General features: G+C 36.9%; 2 protein-coding genes across 4 annotated transcripts; both read right to left on the minus strand.

Annotated features, from left to right (window-relative positions):
- Positions 1 to 461: 461 nt before the first annotated feature.
- muc13b (mucin 13b, cell surface associated) lies at positions 462 to 7120 on the minus strand. Of its 2 annotated transcripts, none has more exons than XM_056771606.1 (12): positions 6978 to 7120; positions 4307 to 4750; positions 3559 to 3678; positions 3323 to 3432; positions 3174 to 3232; positions 2969 to 3078; positions 2736 to 2861; positions 2596 to 2641; positions 1848 to 1885; positions 1654 to 1741; positions 1355 to 1538; positions 462 to 1238 (listed from the first exon to the last, which is right to left on the minus strand). In XM_056771606.1, exons 1-12 carry the CDS (start codon positions 7039 to 7041, stop codon positions 1086 to 1088), a joined length of 1542 nt encoding a protein of 513 aa, XP_056627584.1. In that variant the 5' UTR covers positions 7042 to 7120; the 3' UTR covers positions 462 to 1085. The 2 variants fall into 2 exon arrangements, with proteins under 2 accessions (XP_056627584.1, XP_056627583.1); XM_056771605.1 differs by having other exon boundaries at positions 4307 to 4753.
- Positions 7121 to 9357: 2237 nt separating this feature from the next.
- On the minus strand, positions 9358 to 18611 carry znf281b (zinc finger protein 281b). Of its 2 annotated transcripts, none has more exons than XM_056771720.1 (7): positions 18448 to 18611; positions 16159 to 16581; positions 15388 to 15501; positions 15084 to 15207; positions 14888 to 14971; positions 14678 to 14796; positions 9358 to 13150 (listed from the first exon to the last, which is right to left on the minus strand). In XM_056771720.1, exons 2-7 carry the CDS (start codon positions 16528 to 16530, stop codon positions 11459 to 11461), a joined length of 2505 nt encoding a protein of 834 aa, XP_056627698.1. In that variant the 5' UTR covers positions 16531 to 16581; positions 18448 to 18611; the 3' UTR covers positions 9358 to 11458. The 2 variants fall into 2 exon arrangements, with proteins under 2 accessions (XP_056627698.1, XP_056627697.1); XM_056771719.1 differs by having other exon boundaries at positions 15388 to 15504; positions 18448 to 18610.
- Positions 18612 to 20254: the final 1643 nt, after the last annotated feature.

Below are 20254 nucleotides of genomic sequence, written 5' to 3' on the forward strand. Positions count from 1 at the left end.
TTATTAAGTCTTCCTTAATAGAATTTCAGCTCAATTGTATATATATATAAAATGTGTATTTATAAATTGAAAGGAAAAAATAAGCAATGAAAAAGAAATTAAGCATAAAAAATTATATTATTTAAATATATTTTTTTTTATTGCTTATGTTTTTTCTTTGCTTTTCTTTGCTAGTATATTATATGCAAGTTTCTTAAAATTGTGTTTTTTAGAAAGAATTAAGCTTCTGCTACACATAATTAAACAAACTTAAAAATAAAAAATATTATATATTAAATACTACAGAAATTAAGTTAATTCCTAATAAAGTTCACACTATTTTATACATTCTCCTAGAAGTCATCTGGCAAAAAGTGAAAGCTGCAATCTGCATTCTGATCATTTTGTTTTTGTATCAATGAAAGAAAGATGTATGTTTGAAACGTGAGGGTGAGTAAATGATTACAGTTTTTTTATTTCGGATAAACTTTAGTTTATTGATAATAGATCGTTTGGCATTTAGACATACCAAGAACAACATTTAAAATACAATCAGTTTCAATATCTTAAATAAATTTGATTTCTTACCAAGAACAATAATTATAAAAATGTATGATTTAGATTTATCTACAGCGAACGTAAGTTCCAGCCCAAGCAACATTCAAAAACGAAGAAAATCCAAACCCATTGCATAAATAAGAAAACATTTTTTATGTTTTTTAAAGGGTGTGTTAATGTAATAAGCAAACAAGAATCACTGATTGCATACTTGTAAGTCTGTATAAAAAGATAGTAAAATAGCTGTAATTCCTTTTTAAACAGTTCATGTCTAAATGTTACTTAAATATTTAAAACAAAAGCATATATACAAAAGAAAAAACCAACGAGATAAACTTTATGAGCTAAAGTTCATGATGAGTGTTAATACCGTAGATAAAATACAGAAAAAAATCTGAATTCTGCTCCTGCATAATTAAAATAACAACACATATTCAAGTGTAATGTGTGTTTCTTGAAAATATGTTGGTCAGTTAAGAAATGAATAAAATGTAATTCAGCCTTTTATTTGAAAAAAAGTTGAAGGAACAAGGATCTATCCTGTGCAGCTAATATCTGGGCATTCTGTCCTCATCTTGCCGATAGTATGGGTTTTGGTTGCCTCTTAAACCATTTTCCATAACCCTGACTCCACCGTACACTGGAGGATCATGATTCCCGTTCCTCCCGTCATCGCTGTCATTATCATAAGTAGTGTAGCGCTAAAAAACATACATATTTTTATTAACATTTGATTACTAGCAATTGAAACAATTTAGAATTTTTGCAAGCCAACAGCTGAACCACAACTACTTCAGCATTTTAGCTGTCATCATACCGCTTTGTTGTCTCGCTGACTTTTGGTCACCAGTGCCTCAGTGCTCCCACTCTTGGTCACTTCCAGATTTGCAGGCTGCCAGTTTGAAGTAGGATTGACCCGGGGGATCCTGGGAACTTCATTGGGTTTATGCATTTCCACGCTAAAATCTTCCTTAGACTTTGAGCTGGTAACTTTTTGTTTCCTTGAAAAATACATGAATTTAGAAACAAATATTTGTATTACATGTATCCACCTGAAAGTCTCTGTGAATATGGATGTCACTTGACATAAATAAGATATATATGGTGGATTTTCACCTGCTGCACACGACTATAAGTGCGACAACACATATGATCAGCAATGTGCCCAACACGCAGGACACCACAACCACGACCAACAGGTTAGCTGAAATGAGAATCTGCATTATACAAACGCCACTCTAAGTGTGAGACATAAGAATAAAAATGTAGACTGACTGATGATAAAGACATAATATTTTGTGGCCACTTACGATCATTGCAGTTGAATCCAGAAAAGCCAAAATCACACCTGAAATAAACCACATAACTGTAAGTGATGCTGTGCAAGCCAACCACTAAACTGACGTGCTGTTTGACTGTAAATATGCAATATTCTTACAGTACATTATATTACATTTTAACGGGTAACACCTTACATAAGATACACCTTACATAAGTGTTTAAAGGTCCAATGTATGAAATTTGGCTGCATTTAGCGGTGAGGTCGTGAATTGCAACCAGCAGCTCACTCTACCCCCCTCCTTTCGAAGCACTATGGCAGCTGAAGAAGAGCTAAGATTACGTCACGTTTTTAATTCCTTTCCGAAGGAGATAACGTATTTCAAAATTGGGTTATACCACAGGCTGTGTGACAAAGTAGTCCCCCAAGTTATAAGAGCAATTTAGAATGTTAGACAAAACATTTTAGTGTACTCAAAAGTAGATTCGCTATACAAGGGCAAGGAACCTAAACTCCAATGATTGATTAATGGAGAAAAAAACCTTTGGAGAAACCAGGCTCAACCGGGAGGGCCAGATCCCCTCTGACATGTCATAGCTGCACTCAAACTGCTGACTTGTGGTTTTGGTTTAGCATTTAATACCAAATATTGTAACTTCACCATTAATAAGACAAATAGTCCATCTTTGCTCTTGGTTGGGGTTGTAGTGGTCTGAGCTGGGATGGTCCGATGGTCATATTTCTCTATAATCTATTTGAAGAATAATGCACTCGCTTACTTTTTACAGGTTTCTGTATCAACTGCTTTTTCACCATAGGGACAAGCTGTAAAGCAACAGACAAGTGATGAGAATCACTGATTGTATGAACAATACAGTGAAAAGAATACAAGGAAAAATTTGTCATTAAAAACACTTACAAAAGCAGGATTGAGTTGAGAATTCTGACTTGATGTACCCCTTTTTACAGGTACACACTGCAATGCCATCACCACTACAAGATGTGGTGGTTGTATCACAGAAACCAATGTCACACACCGACTTTTCTGTGAATTGAGAAAACAAGTTGATTTTACATTAGATGCCTCTTTATGGAGCCTTAAAAAACTGTGAACAGCAAAACGTGGTGTAAAAACTCATAACTCGTACGTACTTTCAAATGAATCAGGTATTTTTTGGTTAATCTGGCTTTCAACTGATTCTGTTGTGGCATTTGATGAAATCCCATAGAAATTTCGCACTTCTGCAACAATACTGCCACTTCTGTATGGGTGGACATCATATAAAGGAAAATTACATGGATGCATTACAATTCATTTAATTTGAAATCGCGTCTAATTAAAATAACTGTGACTCACCTCAAACTCAAAACAAGAGAATAAAGGTAGCCATCATCACTTTGGAGAGCAGACCGGAGCTATATTTCAGGCAGGAATAAAACAAACAAGATGAACTATTACCCATGCAAACATGTACTCATAACACTTCAAATGAAATGTATTCTTACCTCGGCCTGGATTTGTTCAGCTTTTTTTATAAAAGATTCAGATTTCGGGTCAGACATTTCCTTTTCAAACATTTCGTCAGATAAAGTAAAATCACCAGGGAAAACCTTTGCTGCAAAGGATACATATAAACATGTAATTAATTAATTTGATATTGCATTGTGCTTGTATTTTGCATATTCATGTAGCAGTTTTTTACTGCCAATGCATTGATAGCATAAATGTGGACTGGTCATACCTGGAATACAGCCTGTGGTGTTATCGTAAACCAGTCCAGGCCGACAGGTGCAAACAAAAACCTGCCCATACCGCTCTTCACAAATTCCGTTTCCAATACAAGGATTTGGAGTGCAGGGTCCTTCACAATCAATTCAAAATCTGGTTATTCAAAGAGTACTTCTCTAATGTAAAAACTACAGGATACTATTACAGGATCCTCTCCAGCAGCAGTTTTGAGGGATCATTTATATATTATTTGGTCATTGTAGACCGTTGCCCTAACTTCATAAACACAATGTATAAGTTAATATAATTTGTTGTGACCTTAAAAAGCTATTTTCAAATAATTACAATTTTAAAAAGTTGCTTATTTACGTAACCAGTAACCAACAGTTTTTAGAGTGCATTCATTAAGGAAATACTTTGTGTACATCTGGAAAATGTATATTTACTCAAAGAGAATGATAGTGAGGTTGTGAGGGCATGTTGTACATGCTGCTTAATCCATTGTATTCAGCTTAAGTTGATGACAAAACATATTTAAATAAAAGTTAGACGTCAAAATAATGAATTTAAGGCCATCGTGGACCTTTAGTCTGTCCCCCACAATCGTTTTTATTTGTGTTAATTCAATAAAGCACCTAACCTTATTGTATTTTACCCTGTTAAATTGCCCATTCAAAACAATGGGCCAACATGCTACTTCATGTACTTTATGAAAAATTTTGAGCCTGCTGGTGGGGATGTTGATTTTGAAGTTTTGGTACCTTTTGTCGTGGTGGTAGCTGTGGTGACAGGCGTGGTGGCAGCTGTGGTGGCAGGAGTGGTGCCATCTGTGGTGACAGGCGTGGTAGAAGCTGTGTTGGCAGCTGTGGTGAAAGGCGTGGTAGAAGCTGTGTTGGCAGCTGTGGTGACCGGCGTGGTAGAAGCTGTGTTGGCAGCTGTGGTGACCGGCGTGGTAGAAGCTGTGTTGGCAGCTGTGGTGGCAGGAGTGCTGCCATCTGTGGTGGCAGGCACGGTGGCAGCTGTGGTGGCAGGCATGGTAGAAGCTGTGTTGGTAGGCACGGTGGTAGCTGTAGTGGCAGACGTGGTAGAAGCAGTGGTGGAAGCTGTGGTGGTAGTCGTGGTGGAAACCGTGGTGCCACCTGTGGTGGGAGGCATGGTTGTAGGATTGGTGGCTTGAGTGATTGTGGTTGTGCTGCTTTGATTATCTGCTGTAATAAAAACTTTTTGTTATGGAACGTTGCAAAACAGCATGTGGCAATCCATATCCACGAATTAAACAATATGAAAATATCAATCATAACTCAGGTTGATACCCAAAAGAATGGTAAAAAGGAAAATGATCCAAAATAGAATGTAGGTACGGGAAGTGTTAAATTAGCATGCTCTTATTTACTACTTAAACAGCTGGGGAAATTCCCACTGCCAAATCAGGACAAACAAAATATCCAATACACCCATGTTGTTTTTCTGACGTAATCTCTTACTTTACCCAAAAGTTGAATTCCAAGAAGGGATGGCCATAAAACACACCATTATTTATTTCCTAACGCAAAAATGGTCACTTTAAATTGTTTTGGATAAAAAGTCTGCCGAGTGACAGAATAAACATGGAAAAACAGTTTAGTCGGGAAAGTTGTAGAATTTGAGGCCATAATAAAGATGCTCAATCCAGTAATTTGAGTAGGCTAATTTTTTATGAGGAAATAAGGCAAAAAAATGTAAGGACTTTGAAACCAATAAAAGTTTGATATGATGTGTCATGACGAAGATTACACAGTACATGTTGTCATTTCCCACTCACAAGGTTAACGGGCACCTGTAATAAAACACCTCTTGCCGAAACTTTATTGATTTTCCATACAGTGGATGTGCGAACAGTTTACTGCTTATTTTTTTTCCAAATTAGCTTTTGTTATCCGTTACATAATGTACTACAAGTATCAAACATTTTAAAGAAGCACCTAACAAGTGATGCAAAGAGTCATACGATATACAGTAGGGCAATTCTGTGGAAATGTCAACATTACCATGAAAAAATAAGGTTTTTACAAGCGGTTTTTACTATGGCAACAGCACAGATTTTAACATTTGGTGGTTCAAATACCCATGTGAGATCTCTCTTCAAATTTGAAAAGCATTTGTTTTATTTTCAGTGCATGATTTTTCATAGTCTGGTAAGTGCCATTTTCAGGAATGACACATCCATAACTCTACATATTCCTCATAAATGGACTCACTAAATAACTATTTTATGTTCTATAAAGAGGCATCCCTTCTCCATTAATTGGGTATTATTGCTTCAGGATTGAGAATTTTTTTAAGTTTGTGGTCTCCCAAAACATGCGTCCTTTTTTTGTCACATCCATAACGCATGTTTATTTCCCTTTTTTAAAATAGAATATTTGTTCATAGACTGATTCGTTTTGTGTTTAGACTCTATCAACAAGGGTTTAGTAAATATAAACAGACGGTTCAATATATTTGTATATAATTCATTCTCCGAGCATTTTTATGACACGTCCATAACGCAAAATATCACGTCCATAACGTTGGAATTGCCCAGTACCTATGTCAATCAAAATTCCTTAGTTGTTGATAATCTCCTAAGGATGTCACTGTGCCTTAACCAGGGAGCCTCATTATAAAATGTTGCATAGATACTTTTGTAAATTTGTTTTTACGATAATTTCTCAAAGTAGGGCAACGTGTGTATGTCTCTCTTTCAGATGTGATAAATATAAGCCATCTTTTGTGTAAATATACCATACATAGTAACCATACGAACTGGAAAGCACAATAAAAAACATTATTTATTTTTCAACCTAGTAACTAATATTTCACTGTAATAAACTATGGTTAATTTTTCTATGGGAAGTAAGAGCCTTTGGACACACAGTTCAGACAGTACACGTGGGACCTTCAATGCCACCTTCTGGATAAACAGAGACGGTTCTCATGACTTAATTGTCAAAGACCCAACAAAAATAGAAACAAATAACTGAACTTCTGCTCATCTTCAAAAATAAATAAATACACATAAACAAATAAATCCTCAATTCACAAAATTGTAAAATCAAGACTAGTGAGCGTAGGTCTTAAAATCACCACCTTATGCCACATTGTTGTATAAGGTTGGTTAAGTAATTAAGTATTAGTTAATCTTAAAGCAAACAAATTTAAACCCCAACATATGAATTAGAGCTGTCAGCACATTAAGAATAGCTGTTAGGAAATGTTTAATGGACGTAAACTTCACTTTGGAATTTTTCTAACTGGAACCTTTATGTACCAGTCAATCTGCTAAAACATAAATGTAAGCCAGATGTAAGATAACATTCACTACGAACAGTTGGCTGATGTGTTATTACCCATTAAAGTTAATGTTACATGTTATTTAAAATATTTATGATAACAGTTGATGTTGAAACTCACTCGTTTCTACAGCCGACGCAGCAACCAAGCAAAAACACAAAATGCTCTTGAATAGTTTATGCATTTTTGGATTTTCAGATAGTCCTTCGATTATTTTGCAAAGTGGTACACAAGAAATAAGGTGTAGTTGAAAGCTTGCTTTGTGTTGCCCTCTGTCTGCTTTAGAAGAGCGCGAAGCTTATTAATGAAGCTCAGAGCCACGCCTCCCGGAAAGGTAATGCAGGTAACATAAAAAAAACTACTTAATACGAAATAAGTTTTTATTATTTAATGATACAAATCTTATCTTGACATATATCAAGTACATATAAAAAAATAAGAAAATTTAAAAGAAATTTAAAGAATTTAAAACTCTACATTAAAAAAGGCAGAGCTGACATATTATTGTCCTGCCCTTTCATTCTAAAAATAGATGCTATAGGCTGTATGAGATATTTATATTACAGGTCCATTTGAGGTACTTTGATAGCAAATTCTTTTGATAAGAGTTTAAAATTAGTGATAAATCACTTATTCCATTATCCATTAATTCACTATAGTCAGTGAGTCATTAGCAAAGCCATAAATAAAACATTAGATCTTAGAGACAACAATAATTCTTGTTAACTTATTATTTGGTTAAATGTTGCATTACAGTCTAGCACTATGAGAACAGAAAAAAATAGAATAAGTTGGAGTCAGTATTAGAAACAACATTATGTGTACAAATATATTGCTTCAAGTTCTATGGTGATAGGCTACTCAAATAAAGCCATATGACAACTTAAGTCACAAAAGGTAGGGCAGAAATCATAAAGACTGAGTATGAACTTTGCCCCTCCTCTGAACGGTCAAAGTGCATCACAAAGAAAATATCTCATAATCTGAGTTGAGTCTGATGTCATACATTTGAACATGATTTATTCATTCTGACCTTGAGGATATCAACCCTGAAAACCAGTATCAGAAACAGTAGTTAAATGAGAATCAGAATAGAATGTGAAAATGTAGTATGCTTTTAGTTTAATTTAATCTACACATAATTTATACGTGTTGTTGTGATTTTCAAACAAAAACCAAATCAGACAAATTAAATGTGATTAAATAAGGATTTTAAGTTCAAAGCATCCTTGTGTCCAGTCCATGAGCAATACTTACTGGAAATATAGTGTCTTGTTGCTGGAAGTTCTTGAAGTCACTGACTCCTCATATACCAATCATAAAAACCCTACCCATTTTTGTACAGACAACAAGGAACATTTGTTTATAGCCAATAGGTTCATGTGTCTGATGTAATGTAGATAATAGGCCGTAATTCAAAAGATTTATTCTCAATTTAAATTTGACATCACATGGAAAAAAATAAAAATTAACAAAATAGTCAATTTGGATAAATCATTTGTGTTAAATAAGGAAATTCTCTCTCCGTCTCCAAGCAACAATAAAAACTCATTGTGTTAGCAAATAAATTAAAACCAAGCCCTTTGTACCATGATGTTACAATAAATGTTTCAAAATGGAAACATAAACAGGTCATTACAACTCTGGCCTGGTTTCACAGACAAGGCATTTGGCTAGTCCCAGACTAAAATTAATGTGTGACCCGTCTTAACTGAATATAATTTGCCCAGAAATATCTCAAAATATATCAGTGCCATTGTTTTGTCTCGAGATCCACACCGGTAATGTATTCTCCTAAGGTATTTTTATAAAGACGACATAAATATCTTAATTTAACCAAGGCATACTCCTGGCTTAGGGCAAAGTTCTGTCTGTGCACCGGACCTTTAAGTACACAAGTTTAAAATCGTAAATCTTATGTAAGGTGTAACCTGTTGCTTGTCAACAATGTCAAATCAAATCAAAGTACGGTCAGATAGGATATGGTATCAAATAACTGACAAATCAAACTAAACTATGTTAAAATCCTTGTTTAGGGGTTCTCGTCTTTATACATAGAAAACGTTTATCAATCTCTAACAACTTGTGATAAATAATGTGAAATGTGGTTTTCCTAATATTTCGTGAAACATGGCTCGATTTTGCCACCTGGTGGTAAGCAGAACACAAAGGTTCAGTAAATACAAATACATAAGATATCCATGGAAGTAGACCGAATTGGCTTTAATTTCTGTATTGGCAACATCTAGAGAAAGAAAGATGTTTAAATCTACACAGCACTTAACATCTCCCCATTATTTCCAATGTCTTAACTGTCAAACTTTCGTTGATTTGAAGGTGACTTCTGATTTACATTAAAAAGTTTGCTTGATATTCATAATGGCATAACAATTCTTGTACTACATTTTCTTAAAAATGACTAAAGGTTCACATGAATTGACATTCAACCCTATGTAAGCCCTTAACAAACAATGCAAAAGAATACAAAACGAGATTTTTATAACAAAAGGTTTTTTATTGGCTCACCTAATCATTTATAAAGTCATCTGACATGTACAGCCCCGTCACAGAAACAAGACTGAAGTCGGGGATGCATATGCTACAAACTTCTGGTGCAATGGTGATCAGGGGAAAGCCATAAACAAAACGGAACAAAACAACTTCATGTCATGCATATCAGAAACAAAAAACAAAACAAAAACATGGTAGTGTTTTTGTAGATTATTGTAAACAATGAATTTCTAGAAATCATATCAAAACACATGGCATGTAACAAAAACAAATAGGAAAACAGGACAAAATCATGAAATTCTAGGGATTATTCTACAAAGAAACACTGCTTGGCATAACCGCTTAACAGACAAAAAAGCATTACGCTTGTATTTCATCATATCAGCTTAAACTGTAAACTAAGATGGTATCATATGATTATACAATAAGCTGACACAATACAATACAATTAACTACAATATTCCCACTACATGATACACACGTCCCTGGTTTCTCATTTTTACAATGATATGAGGTATATTAAGGTCAATCCTATTCTTCACACCACTCTTTTTTTTCTTTCTTTCTATAAAAGCATGGAACGAGTTTGGAGTGCAGCATTCAGACTTTGTTCATGACACCGTCACAGCAATGGCATTTCTCTGTGACAGGACTCCGTAAAGGCAAGGGGGAAATACAGGGTAGGACCACTGAAGGACCTCACACTGGGCCACAATCCACAGCAAGTGGAAGACATACCTGCCCACCACTCTTTCCAAGGGCATCAAAATTGCATTGGGAGGAAACCACCTCGTTTCAACGTGAAGTCTCTGTAATCGGCTTCGTTCCTCAATCGAAGTCAAACAATATTTAAAACATAAAACATCACAGGTTCAGGTCCTTTCGTACGCTCCGGAAGTGGGCTCTGCTCCCTGCAACAATTTAAAAGGGAAGCTTGCGATTTTCACAGGCGTTAAATTCAAAATGACGCGGTAAGAGGTAGAAGTCCAATTGTTGCTACTCGACCCAAACAGTTGTGATAACACTTCCAAAGCAGTATTCTGCTCTGCAAGGGTACTTTTGTTAGCCTGAGGACCACAACAATAAAAAAGTGGCATTCAATAACAGTATTTTCAATTACAGGAACAACACTATATCCCCAATGAACATCCAAAGATTCCAATGCCCTTTTTTGATCGGCAAACTCGCCTTTCCCTCCCCCGCTTTTTAAAATCACAGCTTTCTTCATCAAAAAATAACAGTTTTACGTGTCCTGAATCTGAATTCTTGCTTTTTCATGGTTTATCAAAGTGCTTATTTGATTCCTTGAGATATAAAAATCATATCAGCGGACTAAAAGTAAAGTTTAATGGGGATAAGAATTGCTGCTCACCCTGAGACAATAGTTATGTGGTTCCATGTAGCTACAAATAAATATCTACAGATTTTCAAAGGTTCTTATTTGCCTACTTGACTACCAGTACTTTTTCTTTACATGGCCCTTAGTGAAAGTATGCAAGTGTTTTCACATTAAGAAGTACCGTAAGCTTTGCAAAGTAGTGGAAAGAGTAACCAGTGTCAAAAGCTGAATTCCTAATTGTCTTCAAGGAATTTCAAAAACAAAGCTGTCATTTACAAGAACACGTGTAAAAAAGGGTGCTCAAACACCTCATTAAAAAAAGTTACTGTTTTTTCCTGAGTAATACTTTTGATTTTTGTAACAGACAATACATTTTTTTGCAATTGAATACTGGGCCGCTCCCTGACATTTGTTATTGTAAATTGGCGTTCATCATTAACTTAATCTTACAACTGGACTATGATGGCTAAGACATAAAGTTTCGGAAAAGTCAAGTCCTTTGCTAGCCTAATTCTGTCGAAAATTCATTTCGAATCTATTCTTACATCCACTACACTAATAAAACAGATGACTAAAATACATTAAAAAGAACAAGAGAAATTGCATTAGAGGTCTTGCAGACCTTCCCTGGTAAAGTCCTCTATTGACATTTAATGGCAGTGTAATAATTAAAGTTATACTCGTGAAGAGGAGGAAGCATTGGAGAAAGTCCTCATCCCACAAATCAGGGTTAGGCGAGCTACCTAAACCCTTACCTGTAGCTTTGGCTTGTGGGGGTTTTGGATCCTGAGCTAGCTGACTCACTGACATCTGCTAACAGACTAGTATACCCTGAGAATTCTGAAACGGGAGTCCGTTGTATTCTGTGGTCCACTTCCCCGCCGTAGCCTAGCGAGGTCCGGTGACCGGACTTGAACTGGGAGCCGAAGGCTTGGGCGAAATTCTCGATCTGGTAGGTGGCACGCATGTCCACTTCCTTAGAGGGCTCCAAAGTGGTAAGGTTAGGAGGTTGGGCCATGGAGTAGACTGAGCCGTTGGATGAGCTGCCACCGGTGCAGTTTCTGTTTGCCGAAGAGGTGCCGTTCTTCGACTGCTGGTCTTTTTGGCTGCCGCCATTGGTTAGCTCCTGAGTTGTGAGAGGGTATTGCGGTGAGTGCTGCTTCTCTAGCTGGTCAGTAAGCTCTTGAGATGGCGTAAGCTGCTGGTGTGTTGCTGGTTCTAGGCTGCTGAGATGAAAGCCTTGTTGCGAGGAGGGTGAGGCGTGGGAAGGTGACGGAGAGCCTACCAGCATTCCAAAATGAGATTTGGTTAGGGAAGAGGAGGAAGGTGCAAGAGGAGAGGATACAGGCTGACCATATCCACAGTCCAGTGGGGAGGCGGTGTAGATGTTCTTATCTGTGAAGAGAGTGCTAGCAGAGCTACTACTAGATGACAGAAGTGTCGGGAAGGGTCCAGATGGACCCAAAACAAAGCTACTGCTATGGCTCGTTCTCTCCAGGGTCTGCAGCAAGAACTTTGAGTACTCATTCATCACCCCACTCTTGTCACCATGGCTACCGGGGGAACCGTCATCAAGTTCAGGTGTTGCTGAGGCTGGCTGCAATTCCACATGGTGTGAATCTTGCAGATCAAACGTCACATCATGGTGTGAGCTATCGGATTTCTGGGTGTAGTGGTCCAGCAAGCTCTGCAGCACTTCATCTGGGATCCCCGACTTGTCATGCTTGTCGACGCTTACCAGCGGTGACGTGTCAAGCAAGGCCAACGTGGGTTCTCCTATACCTCCTTGGATGACCGTCGGCTGTGGAAGGTGGATGGAGCTGAAGTCAATTCCAGCCCCTCCACTGTTAGCAGCATTCAAGTAGCGCCTCTTTTTCAAAAATTGCATGGCATCATCATAGTTGCTGCTGGTCCCTCCCTGTTTGGGGCCAACGGAGGATTGGAGAAGGCCAAGACTGTCCATACTTCCAGATCCAGACATGTTCAGAGTACCTGGCTTCTGTTCATGAAGACCAGAGGCTTGATGGGACTGATCCATAGACGTCGGACCCTTGCCCATACCCTTGCGTCCACCTTTCTTGAAGACAAGCTTGGGTGTGCGTCCATCCTGGTGGTCAATGCTGGTATCAGCCAGACCTCCTGACGAAGACGGCCCTGATCCACTGGGGATGTTCACAGCGTAGTCCTGTGGGCCAAGTCCTCGCGTCATCTGCGCCCCTCCTCCTGCAGCAGCTTTCTTTCGTCGTCGCTCTCCTCCCTCATTGGCGCTTTTGGACTTGCCCCTCTTGCGTGGAGGGGCACTGGTGTTTCCCTGAGTGAGTAAGTAGCTGCTTTCTCCCATGTCTTCATCTCCCAGATCTAGCATCTCTGGGTCCAGACCTTTCTTTATGGCTTCTCCACAAGTTCTCTTGTGCTTCAGTAATCGATCCGTTCGTGAGAAATACTGCAGGGCAAGAAAGAGAAGTTTGAGGTCAGGTCAACTGTTTTTTTTCCCATGCATTTTCAGTCTCATGGCGTAGGTGGATCAGTTTCACTCATCATCGCAAAGAGGATTTTAACAATAAAACAATTTAGTAACACAACAAATGATAATAAAGGAAACTGTTCTTCGCCTCACACAAAGATTTTTTTTTTTTATATTTTACTGCATTTTCTGCTAAAACTCATTACCGTTACACGTCCTGCTATTAGTAAATATAAAATGTTCTGGGGAAAAAAAGATTGTATGCTAGACGGTCTGAAATGACAAAAAATTTACAAAATATTTATGTAAAATTAAGAAATAGTGGAAAAATAAGTTTTCATGACCCATGCTCTCATCTTGCATAAAATTTTAAAAGAATTGTTTAAACACTCAGTACAGAATCAAGCGTAAAATAAAGATCTAAGAAGTAATGCAGTAATCTTCCAGGACTTGCCAAATGGCTACCAGCTTTGCAGATTTTTTTTATTTTCTCTAGTTAAATGTTTACAGTTCTCTTGTCACACGGTGTACACAACAATATTGATTATCTTTACCAACAGGTCGGTCCATATTTTTAAAAAGCTTAAGCTTGCTTAAACATCATGGCTTCTCTTTTTCCAGCATGCTATGGTAATGACATTTTTACTCTTACGGTAATGATATTTTTAAGGTCTCGTTTTGAAAAAGAGATCAAAAACATGTTCAAACTTGATAGACCTCGTTTTAAAAGCGGCAAAAAAATATGTGCAAGTTTTTTTAAATCAGGTTTAAAACCAGACGTTCAACGCATGTTCAAAGTACAGCCAAGAGTGTTTTTACCTTGTGGACCCTTTTGTCTCCAGTGCAAGCAGAGCTCAGAAGAAAAAATACTCCTGCTGACTATCTACAGTAGAGATGATTGTAGTTTGGTTTTTCTATGTCTATTGTCTTCCACATAGTGAAAATTCTAGTCTTTCAAACCATGCTTTAACGACAAGCCTGTATAAATGCATTAAATACACAATCAAATAAGACAAAGCAGCACACTATGACTGTTTGGTGTTAGCTAATAGTGCAGTCAAGGCACAAGTTACAAAAAACAGAGCAGTAACCGATATTAGCTAGAAAGAGCTGTGAAGTGTATACATCTTACTCTATAATCTCAAGAGGCGAACTAGCGACAGACACCAGAGGCACAATTATTGAGCGGAACCAGTAACAAATGAAGATATTCTGCAAAGACCCTGCAGTTTCATGTCACACATAATGTGCAGGAGCCACAGAGAATGAAACACACTTTTGGCTTCACTTTTACGTCCACAACTACTAATAACAAACATAAGAGATCTGCTAATTGTGGGTGTATATTACTCCTTTATTGTGACGTTAAAAAAACGCACAACGCAGCATTCCTTGCATAGTACATAACATTGAGCTCACTTTTGTTATCATTTTGTTTCATTTCATGTAGTGCTTTATCATCCAGTCCAGTATTAGCGCAAATATGACTCATCTGCTAGGACTTACCTGTAGACAGGTGTCACATTTATATGGCTTTTCCCCACTGTGTGTCCTTTTGTGTCTCTCCATGTGATACTTCTGAATAAAGCGCATGTTGCACTGGTCGCAGCTGAATGGTTTCTCTCCTGTAACGCAAGCAAAACCATGTCAGCGCCATCTACATATATATAAAGCAATCTTCCATTGTCTTCACTGTGAAAGCAAACTTAGACTCACCACTGTGGATTTTCTCATGCCGCTGCAGCAGATATTTCTGAATGAAGCTCATGTTACACTGACTACACCTGAAAGGCCTTTCACCTGCACGATCAAAAAACAAATACAGCATTTTCCACATAAGGTTTTATACAAGAGCATCTCATAAGGTGTCATTCTCTCTGCTATAATGCAGCTGGCAGTAAAAGCTTGTCACCTGTGTGAATGAGCACATGTCTGCGCAGGTGATAGGAGCTTCGAAAGGCTGCATTGCAGTGCTCGCATATGTGCGGTTTAGAGTTGGGAGAAAGAGGCCCGGAATCCCCATCCAGCATGAGTGACTAAAACAACAAAGAAAAAGACATTAAAACATCTTCATTCATTAGAAAAAAATGAAATCATTATGGTCAATATAGCAATATATTTATGATTCCAACCGTGACAAAACAATATATCTTAAAAAACTACTTTATATATAATATATATTTTACACAACAAAGTGACCAATAAAAACAAAAAACCTTTGCGGAGTCTCCCTGTTTCCTTCTGGATTTGCCCTCTAGTCCTTCTCCATTTGTCTTCCTCCCTCTTCTAGTTCCTGATTCTTTTGGGTCTTTCCCAAGTCTGCCAGAGAACTGCTAAAGAAGAATAAAAATAAACTTTGGATGAAAACCAAAGACGGTTTGAAGGCAGGCTGAGAAAACCAGCACCATTTAATAAATTATTTAAAAGCATTATTTAATGATCAACTTAAGTCAATATATTGGCATTCAAAATTAATCATGAGAATTCAGTAAGGTAATACACTGGATGCGTTGCGACATGATAAAAGATAATAGAATGCATTAGAACCCATTATCATTTTCAACTGGATGTGGCGCAGCGCAACAATCCTGTTAGAACAAGCCATGTGTCGGGTCGTGTCTGATGTAGACACTGTCTAAGACAACAATATGGTTAAGAACAGCGGTTCTCAAACTTGGGGCCCAAAGATTTATCCGGGGAGGCACAGATTATGTTGCATTTTATGAAATAAAGAAATTCATCATAAATTTTAGGCATCAAACCTAGAAAAATAAAAGCCTGCCAACAAAAAGAAAGGATGTTCATCGTATACTGAATATGTTTTTAGTTTAATTTAAATTCTAAGTGTTTGATTAAGTCTTTATTTGGGGGGCCGCAAAGCAATACACCCAACAAAAGGGGGTTTAACAACAAAAAAGTTTGAGAGCCACTGGTTTAGAGTATAAAATACATTCAAATAAACAAATTTCTAATTTGGTTACACTTACATTGGTAAGGCTTAGGTCATGCAGAAGCATATTTTGGTGGTTGCCAAGTGACATGTCCAGCATATCAGTGCTTTTTCCTCCTGTTGTTCCAGTTCCTGTCGCATACATCGGGAGGCGGTAGTCAAGCTCGCTGAGCTTCTCCTGTTTGATACCCATACTATGGAGAAAGCCACCACCATGATCAGGAGAGTCACGCTCTTTCTTAAGGATCATCTCCTGGGGCAGATCTGCCATCGAGGCTTGAGAAGTCAGCCGCGTGAAACTGGTCACCGGAGGTAAATGGCTAAACATAATCATGTTTGGTGGGAAGTTGGGGTCCATGCCTCCGTTCCGCAAAAACTCATTGCCTAGCTTGTCCTGGATAATACTCATGCTTGGGTCTTCAAAAGGCCAAAGTTTGTTCAGCTCAGTTGATGAAATAAGCTTCGAAGAAAAAATATATGACAGTGTTAATTCAAGAACCATTACATAAATTATAGTAATTGTATGATGTAAAAATACAAGTCATTAATACAATTCATGTACTAAAATCAGATAATTGTGTGATTTCAAATGAAATGCCACCATGATGACAAATCTAAAAAAAAAAATCGAGACATTTACACCATATACAGACCACAAGAACTGCTTTTGGGATGGTTCATTGTAAGGATAAAAAAGACATCTTGGGTCATAAAGACAGTTTACCCTCCTGGCTGTCAGCATCAGACCAAGATGGTAGATAAACGGATAACCTTAAAAACATTGTGCCAGTCATTTTAAACCACTAGCAATTGCCGATATCTTCTAAAATGGCAGGAGTTCATACATTATCTTGGCAAGCTTTGTTATGATAATTAAGGTCCATCACAGATTGAATAGTCATGACTAAAACAAGCATTGGCTTATATCAAACATTTAAACTTTCTAGACTCTGCAAATCACAGATTCTCTGAAATCACACTAAAATACAAGTTGTTTTATTAAAGGATGATGCTAACACAAGTTTAAACATCAGAACAAAATCTCACCATATTCTAGTCATAAACAGAAATAGCAAAAATAACACAAAATAGCTTTGCTTTTACTTATACGTTTAAAAAAAAGTTTAAAGAAAACAAATAAATCCTTAATTTACGGGAAACTGCATTGGTCCTGTTCGATGAACTGTTAGCTAACCTTAGCCCCATTAGATTAATAGTACTTACAAAAATATATATTTTTAAGGTTATGTGTTAAGCAAATACAAAAACTGTGAAATTGGGATTTATACTCATAAAATACAGTTAAAATACTCTTCATATGGGATAAAGACGGCCCTGGTTTTGTTGGTCCCGCAGCATTGTTCTCTATTGTGATCAGCTAACGTTATTGCCAAGCTGCTTAATCGTGTTGATATGACTCAATCTTTTGATAAGTGTGGGTTTTACCCAATAAAATCAAGTCCATGCACGTTGATACTCAAGTTCTAACTCTATATATCGGTCCTTGCCTCTTATTTGGGGCCTAAACTAGGTAAAATTGATCACGTTTTACCAAATCCGGCCAATCTAGTCGTTCATCACAATTACCCAAACACATCTCCGTCTAAATGACTCCATTAGCAGCTAACGGCTAACTCACACCAAGCAGTGGGGCAAGGGAACTTAAATAATATTTAAAACAAACTTATGGATGTAACGTTGAATGTGGAAATGATTGCACGTCCACACAGCGTAAATGCGAAATAAAAGTAAAACTCATAAGAAAAGTGGATTATTGAACCGAGTGATGAACGGTGCTAGCCAGAAGAAGTAGCATGCAGATGAAAGAGCCACAGCTAACAGCCCGCACGCGACGCTCTTATGCGCTCCGATTACAACATACGAATCAATCTGATACAGTCTGAGCTGCGTAGAAGCGTAAAAGTTGTATTTGATCATGACTGCAGCCTTGTAGTTTCTCGCGTCCCGTGCTTATACTGTACAAGGGGTGATATATTGTTACCATTCATTGCGCACACCATCACTAATTATAGCCCGCGCACAGTAACACAATCCGCTGAGAATATACGACGATAAATACGATGTAACAAGCACACTGAGATTACTATAAATGTAAATTATCTAAGAAAAATATAAATATAGCGTAAAAGTGCCTTTAAACGGCCCAGTCTTAAGCAATGGTGTGCGCCTCTGAAACAATGATGCTCACGATGAACGCATCTCTCGCTCGAGCGGCTGTGATTTCTTTGGAGCTTTCAGTCGGAAATAAACGCGTTTCTTTGCTCAGTCTTAAAGAAAAGAAACTGTAAAATACAATAGCACTTACTTGTACATGACCACGGCCCACTCGTAGCGTTCAAATGAATTCCGGCATTCGGGTCCTTAAGTTATTTTACAGCCAAAACATTGTTCTCTTGCAGCTGTTGGCCTCTTCCATGTTGTGTCGACGCTGGGAATTATGGGTTGAGCGGACGGGTCGTGAGAGGAGACAGACGGATACAAGCAGGACTAGTCAAGCAGGGGGCCACTATGCAAATGCGGATTGTGCCTGAGCATCTGCGATCTTTTTGAATTGTTAGCACATATTTGATGTAGGCCATTGCTTATTTCCCCCAGGCTATAGGTTCATTCACATAATGGAAATAAATATTAAAGCGGATTTCAAAATAATTAAAAACCCATGTATATAATACATCAATATAAACTTAAAAGATGTAATAAATAAATAAATAAAACTACTAATCTATCTACAGTAACCATCTATTTAGAATTAAATACCTTTATTGGCATAGTAAAAGGAGACTTAACATTGTCAAAGCAACCAAACATTACATTTACATATTTGCCCAGAAAAACACGTTAAAAACAAAAAGTATATAAGGATATTATAAAAAGTAATATAATAATCTATAAAACCTTAAAATAAGTGTAATAAAACTCATTTATATATATATATTGTTATTTCCCAGCTGTGGTTCTGTTCCACTGGCTGTTTATTGGTTATGGCAGGACTTGACCAATGCTGTGTGATGAGTGGGGTGCAACATACACACGTTTTTTTTGTGTGTGGAATCTTATCGTAGTGATTTATTATAGATTAATCAATTTAATTAAATATTTTATCAAATATTTTTCCATGTAAGTTTTGGCTTGGCATGTAGAGTTTACTAAATAATGTGAGACAATATATCACAGTTGTATGCATCCATCTTGTGTGCATTGACTGATTTGACTCACAAGGCTGCAGTGTAACTTCAATAACTGCACTAACTCATCTACTGCACTGTAACTGTATAACTGCATCTACTCATGTATTCACTATAACTTCAATAACTGCATTAACTCATTTACTGCACCGCACCTTTATTAACTGCATCAACTCATCTACTGCACTGTAACTTTAATAGCTAATGTCTGTAACTAATGCACACTCAAGTCACTTGCACTATTGTATAGTCTATATTGTTATCTGTTCATAACCACCTGTACATTAATGTTTACATTATATAGCCTTCTGTTTACATTGTTCATAGTACATACCGACTGTCATGTTTTCATAGTACATGCCCATTGTAAAGTATTTCCTAATATTGTATTCTGTATTTATTCACACTGTATATCCTGCACTTGCTAATTGCACTTCTGGTTAGACCTAAACTACATTTCATTACACTGTACTTGTATATGTGTAATGACAATAAAGTTGAATCTAAATCATCTAAAAAGGCAAATTACTAAACAAATAATAAATCAAAATACAAACATAAAGACTCATCAAGATGTTGTTTCTAAATATTTTAATTATTGTTAACTCTTATTGGTATGCTTGTCAATAACCTTAAGTGTCAATACTTGTCAATAAACCTGAATCGACTCAAATATGCAAAATATAATATTGGTCACATCTATACAAACATGATTTCTATAATAATGATAACATCAGTCACAGTTGCAAAACATTAAACACAATAGTTGGACCATGTGTCCGTTAGTAACACATCTTTGTCTCTGAGGAAAAATTATCAGTGTACATTTACCTTAACTAGAACAATTATTGAAAATACACAATATAACCAAAACATGGAACTTTCAAATAAATTACTTGTCAATGCTTAACAAACAATTTAACAGTA

The sequence above is a fragment of the Triplophysa dalaica genome, chromosome 17 (assembly GCF_015846415.1).
Source record: "Triplophysa dalaica isolate WHDGS20190420 chromosome 17, ASM1584641v1, whole genome shotgun sequence".
Lineage (NCBI taxonomy): Eukaryota > Metazoa > Chordata > Actinopteri > Cypriniformes > Nemacheilidae > Triplophysa > Triplophysa dalaica.